Source organism: Microtus ochrogaster, chromosome 4 (assembly GCF_000317375.1).
Source record: "Microtus ochrogaster isolate Prairie Vole_2 chromosome 4, MicOch1.0, whole genome shotgun sequence".
In the NCBI taxonomy this organism is placed as follows: domain Eukaryota; kingdom Metazoa; phylum Chordata; class Mammalia; order Rodentia; family Cricetidae; genus Microtus; species Microtus ochrogaster.
The window spans coordinates 27,496,785-27,503,228 of NC_022011.1; the positions used below are offsets into that span (position 1 = coordinate 27,496,785).

The window sequence follows — 6,444 nt, forward strand, 5'->3', positions numbered from 1 at the left end:
GACATCACTTTCCAAAGCTGATATTATGTAAATTGCCCGCACCTCTGCCTTCATTTTATTTTTTCTATCCCCCTTTTCTTTAATCCCCTCACTTAAAATTCCATTTGTGTGTATGCGTGTGAGTGAACATGTCACAGTAGGTGTGTGGAGGTCACAGTGAACTTCTGGCAGATTGAGTCTTTGTGTTCAACATGTGGGCCCCTGAGAATTGAACTCAGGTCCCTGGACTTAGAGGCAAACGCCTGCTGAGCCATCTTTCCAGCTCTACCCCCCACTCATTCTAAAGAACTGACATCTTTTGATATTTTCCAGCCCAAACGCAAGTCCCTTCTGGGAGGGGGAGATAGGCAAGGGCTAATCTGGGGCTAGCTCACACTTCTGTTTGACTTCAAGAAGGCCCAGAGGAAGTTTTAAAGCTCCAATCCAGGCTGTGCAGGGAACAAGGACTCCCGTTTCTGGAAGGGGGCAAGGCCACAGGTTGTGGCCTGGGTGGTAAGCCTGCAAACCCTCAGCCCTCCACTCCCAAGCGTCAAGAGGCTGATAGTGCGAGCCCTCACGAGACCTGCCCTCGTGCAGCAAGTTGGCGGGTGGCGGGGCGGGTGGCGGGTGGCGGGTAGGAGTCCAAACCGCAGCGCTAGAAAACAGGCTTCCCCATTGGCTAATCGCAGCATCTATCACAGCGTCGCGGTCTGTCATTGGCCGGCTCCAGTCAGAGGCTGAGTTCATGATCAGCTCCGTGCCACGTGCCCCCACGTGAAAAAGGGCACAGCACGAGTACTGGTCCGGCCATGGCGAGCGTGGACGAGGGTGGGCGCAGGAAGCCTCGATTGGCAGCGTCGCTGCAGATCAGCCCCGGACCCTGGAAGCCCTTGGGAGGCCAGGAGCCCACAGAGGCTGGGGACGATGAACCTAAGACCCCTGAGCTTGGGGTGGCTAACGATCAGGAGGCCCGCGGGGAGGCCTGTAAGGCCCTGGGGGAGTCGGTCCTGCGTGCAGGGCCCGCAGGCGTCTTCCCTATGACTGCCTGGGTACTCAGCCTTCTGCCCAAGGACCCGTCCCCAGTCCAGGCGGTGGCCCTGCTCACTCAGTGCGTGGCTAACCTAGGCATCTCTCTGACCTTCCTGGAGGACCAAACTACAGGTGGGACCTGGGGCAGGTGTGTTTGTGAGAGGGTGAAGGAGCTACTAATTAATGCAGTATGATCAGTACAAAGGAGCAAGGCAAAGAGCTTGAACAATATGCCTTCAAGGCTACAGCTAAGCAAACATCTCCATCGGCTACCCCAGGTGAAAAGGGCCAGTTTCGCGCAATCACAGTTGCCTGTATTGGAGACTGCGCCTTGCTCATGGGGAGTGCTACTTTCCCAAAGGACTGCGTACACCTGAAGAAACTTAAGTGTGTTTCTTCTTATCCTTGGATCAGATAAGATTTTTTTTAACCTGCTCTTGGCCTATTACACCTGAACAGAAAGATCTTTTAAGAGGAGGGTCCCTGGTGGAGAGAAATAAAAGACCAAGTCTGGTGGCCGTCCAGTATGGGGTAGGGGAATGTTCTCCTAGGTCCTATCCTACCTCCCCCCAAAGTGCCAATCCTTCCTGTCATTCATGCTTGTTCCAGAAGGCCCTGTGAAAGCCAGGTTGAGTTGGCAATGGGGATATCATGGAGAGACACACACCACCTGCTGTCTGAAGAGTCCCCTCTTAGTGTGCTGGTACCTCTTTTTTTTTTTTTTTTTTGGTTTTTCGAGACAGGGTTTCTCTGTGGTTTTGGAGCCTGTCCTGGAACTAGCTCTTGTAGACCAGGCTGGTCTCGAACTCACAGAGATCCGCCTGCCTCTGCCTCCCGAGTGCTGGGATTAAAGGCGTGCGCCACCACCGCCCGGCGTGCTGGTACCTCTTTATTGATCTGGTTGTCATCTGTTGTCAGGTGTCAAGAGGAGGCTTAAGGGAAAGGAAGAGGCTAAGGTTGATAAATCCTTACTAGAAGTGGTTGAACTGGGGCTGAAGGCCAGGAGACTCCTCCTTCCTCAAGATTTCTTCCCCAGGTCCGAGCTCCTCTTTCTCCGTGTGTGCAGAACTGGATGGGTTGGTCTGTCCTGCAGGAACAGGGAGAAGCAAGTTGGAAGCCAAGCAGCAGGCAGCGCTCTCTGCCCTTCAGTACATCCGGAAGCATCTGGAAAAACCAGGTAGCCAAGGTCCAACTGGAGTGAGCAACTGGGTGCATGGTGTGTGTGTGTGTGTGTGTGTGTGTGTGTGTGTGTGTGTGTGTGTGTGGTGGGGGTGTTGGGGTGTGTATGTGGGGGATATATGGTGGGGGTTGGAGTGTGTGTGGTGGGGCACTGGGGTGTGTATGGTGCAGTGTGTATATGGTGTGTATGTGGTTGGGGGGTTGGAGATATGTGGGGTTAGGGGTGGGGGGTGTATGTGTATGGGTGTGTATGGTGGGGTGTGTGTGTGGCGTGTGAGGCATATGTAGATCTACAGTCACATCTGGGCATCAGCATGGAGAAAGGTGCCACCTCTGCTCTGATGTTCCACACTGGAGACAGGGAGCACAAGAGCAGCTGCTGGTGGAGACTTTGCCTCCTCTTTTTGGCCTCCCAAAGGATGAGAAGACCCAGCACCCATGCAACTAGCTGCTCTTGTCTCTTTCAGAGTCCCCTGTGCCACCCCGCCAGTCTCTGCTCACCTCCCTCAGCATAGGTAGGTAGGCCCTCGGCTCATAGCCTGGTGTCTGCTCTCAGGCAAGAGGGAAAAGTGGGGGATGCATGGCTTGTGGGTCCTGCACTGTCCTCTGGTTATTTTGTGCAGAGAACATCCTGACCCATGAGCAGCGCTGTGCAGCTGTGGTCAGTGCCGGCTTAGACCGCCTGCTGAGTGACAGCTCACCATACCAGGCCTGTAAGGGAACTGTGGCAGCAGTCATCCTGGAGAGGGGTAGGAATTGCCCTGCCCCCACCCCAGCTCTGCCAACAAGCACAGGATCCTGGCCTAAGTTTTCTGTCCCTTCCTGCACAGAGGTCCAAGGCACCATTGGTCACTCCAAAGAGACCTACGAGCTGGTGGCACTGGGCACCGGCAGCAACAGCTGTGCTGGCTGGCTGGAGTTCTCAGGTCGAAGGCTCCATGACTGCCACGGTTTGGTCATTGCCCGCAGGGCCCTGCTGAGGTGAGGAGCAGAGCAGTCAGGTGGGTTCTGCAGTGGGCAGGCTGCCTAGGATCTTTATCCTACCCCACGCCTTGCCTGTCACTCCCAGGTTCTTCTTTAGACAGCTCCTGCTGGCCACACAGGGGGGTCCTAAGGGCAAGGAACGGTCAGTGCTGGCCCCCCAACCTGGGCCTGGGCCCCCCTTTGCCCTCAAGCCCGGGGTCTTCCTGCACCTGTATGTGAGCAACACCCCCAAAGGGGCAGCCAACGATATCTAGTAAGTGTCCTAGCCTGGGAGTCCCTTGGTTTCATTGTGGGGGAATTGGGGTATAAAGAGTACCCTAATTCTAGGCTTCTGCCTCCTTCCCCTCCCCTTCACAGCCTCCCTCTGTCCTCAAAAGACAGTGTCCTGCACAGACCAGCCTTCGGCCTGCAGGCCCATGTCTGTGGGCAGCTGAAACCTGTATCCTATGTGGCTCCTGCCCTCCGCGATACCCATGTGGGCTGTCTCTCTGCCAGTGACAAGCTGGCACGTTGGGCCGTCCTTGGGCTGGGCGGTGGGCTGCTGGCCCACTTCCTGCCTCCACTCTATGCCACCAGTCTTGTCCTAGGTGAGGGGCACAAAGTGCTAGGGCAGAGAATGGACTCTGGGTGGCGTGGAGGATATGGTGACTCAGGCCATGTTCTGTGCTTTCTGCCCACAGCTGACCCCTGCCATGACCTCCCAACTCTGAACAGGGCCATTCATTCCCGGCCTAAACTGGACAGTGACTTGGGGTCCTGTCTTCCCTGTCCGTATGTCCGTACCACCTTGCACCTGTTTGCTGGGCCCCTAGTGGGCCCTTCTGACCCGGTGCCCAGCACCTGCCATGGCCTGAGCCTCAACTGGAGCCTGGGGGATCCTGATATCGAAGTTGTTGATGTGGCCACCGGACGTGTGAAGACTGAGTGAGGAGGGCCCTGTGGGACAGAACCTTAGCGGGGAGCTCATGGATAGGGAACCCTGTCCCCCAACTCACAGGGCAAGACCACTGCGGTGACTGGGGCCTCCTGTGACTCTGGTAATACATGCCCTGAGTAGTAGAGTGTGTGAATGGTGTGGGTAGGCCTGCCTGCTCTTTCCAGTGACCCCTGTGTGTCCTTTCTCAGGGCCAGCACGGGGCCGCCCTCCCGCCTCTGCAAAGCAGCCTTTCTTGCGGCGTTCCGCCAGGTCGCCAGCGCTCTGGAGAAGCCTGAACTCCTGTCTCTGAAGACCTATGAGGCTGCCAAGGTGGACGTCTCTTCTCTCCAGCCCTTTTCTCTCCCCCAAACCCTCTCAACAGATATCTCACTCACCCTGTCTCCTCCCTGCCCCCAGGCTGTGCCCTACAGGGAAGCTCGCCAGCAGCTCTCTCTTCTCCTGGACATGCAGGGGCTGGGGGCCTGGCCCTCAAAGCCACTGGTGGGTAAATTCAGGCACTGATCAGACTTCGAGGGAAAAGGATCTGAGTGGACTTGGACCTCCTCAGTGTGACGACATACTGGGGGCCTAGCAAGGGGAGATGGGGAGCACAGTGGGTGAGGGCAAGGCTAATTTGGGGGGGGGTCCTAAAACACCCAATAGTTGAAGAGTGGAAGTTCTTGTATGTCTAGTTTGAATAAAGAAATGATTTCTTGTGGTCTGTTGTTTGGGTGTACTGAGGTAGTGGGTCATTGTGGGGAGCCTTTCATGCCACTACAGTGGGTATTCACTCAGACCCTGCCCTCCAGAATGCTGTCATCATTCGTCATCCAGTTTGCACACCCGAAACCAGTCTTGGTCGGGCCCAAATGCTGGGGCAGGAGGCCAGGGTGGGAGTGTTTTCTTGCCTGTGGGGCCTGACTTCCTTCCCTTCCAAGGCTTAGGCAGGGAGCTAGGAACTCATAGGTCCTGCCATCTAGTCAGAGGCATCTCTTGTGTTCTGTGGGCTGAGTGCCCATGTTGAAGGGTGCAGGGTGGCAGGAGTCCTTCTTCTGGGACACTTGGCTGCAGAAGCCCACTGTGGAGAAGCCAGCACTTTTCGGTTGCAGGGTGAACGCTGCTTCCTCCCTTCCCTCCAGGGTGTCACGGTGGATGCAGAAGGAGGATGGCACACACTGCAAACATGCCTGAAGATGCTACATCTGCAAACCAGGGCCTTGCCACTCCAGGTAGAAGCACAGCAGCTTTGAAGTTTGGGGAGCTGGTATTGGTCCCGTACCCCCATTCTACAGTCCAAAGCTCTTCGGATCCCTCTCCTTTCCCAGTCCTGGATCAGAGTGCTGTCATGGAGAGGCCTAGTGAAGTTGGTCAAGGGCGGTGTTGGTATCTAGTGTTCTGTGGGAACACACTTGTGTCCTGGGCGTCTAAAACAGTTCTGGGTACCGGCATTTGACTCTGGGTGGGTGAAGAGGAACATGTGTGGGACATGGCAGAATGGAGCAGCAGTGCTAGATGGTATGAGCTGGCACTCTTCTCAGATGTGGGCACAAGAGCTTTGGTTCCTGAGCCCTCAGACTGGAGCCAGGGGCTTAGACTATTGGTATTCTGGCTTTGGGGTTAAACAGAGCATTCAGATAGCCAATTAGATGACCCCCCCCCCAGCCTCCACAACAGTGTTGCCCATTTTTACAACCCTGAGACTGTGTCCTGTTGGCCTCTTGTACCGTCTCTCTGTTGACAGTTAATGGATACAGGTGACTTCTACCAGGGCTGTTATTCAGGACCAGGCTGGTCTCTCCTCCCTGTGTCCCCTTGGCCGGTCACTGAGCCTGTGTATATACTAGTAGACTTGCGGAGAGAGATGCCAGTCCCTTTGTCCACAGGTCACACATCTGCAGTCAAATGGCGGCAGAGCAAAATACCCATGGTAGAAAATCCACATGTATCTACTGTGTAGATTCCATCACTCCCTAGAGAGATTCTATTACAACCCAGCATGACACCTACTTCTATATCTGTCATACCTGACTCTGTATTACAGTTGATTCTGAGCGGAGCCGAAGCGCGCAGGGGCAGAAACTCAGCGGTAGAGTCATATGTCAGGTCTAGTTCCCACCATGCCAGACTGTGCATAAATTATACAGGAATACTGTTATATATTTTATATTTTTAGTTTAGATTGGTACAGAAAAGTTGATTGGTTGGTAGATCCTCTTCCTTCCCTTCCACAGCCCTCTGTCCACCTATTGGTCTCACCCCCCCCCCCGCCTCACCTGTACCCCAGCCTCATTTCCTTCTGTTGCTTATATTTTGTTGTCTTTTTGTCTTAATCCTTCCCTTAATGCCTCAGGGATGGA

At 55.0% G+C, this 6,444-nt stretch overlaps 1 protein-coding gene across 1 annotated transcript; it reads left to right on the forward strand.

Moving 5' to 3' along the window:
• The first annotated feature begins 776 nt into the window (after positions 1–776).
• Positions 777–4,664, forward strand: Adad2 (adenosine deaminase domain containing 2). The gene is made up of 10 exons (XM_005345751.2): positions 777–1,140; positions 2,045–2,185; positions 2,655–2,702; positions 2,811–2,936; positions 3,018–3,168; positions 3,257–3,424; positions 3,529–3,758; positions 3,852–4,095; positions 4,297–4,417; positions 4,505–4,664. The coding sequence occupies exons 1-10, from the start codon at positions 789–791 to the stop codon at positions 4,607–4,609; spliced, it is 1,686 nt and encodes a 561-aa protein (XP_005345808.1). The 5' UTR covers positions 777–788; the 3' UTR covers positions 4,610–4,664.
• The last annotated feature ends 1,780 nt before the right edge of the window (positions 4,665–6,444 follow it).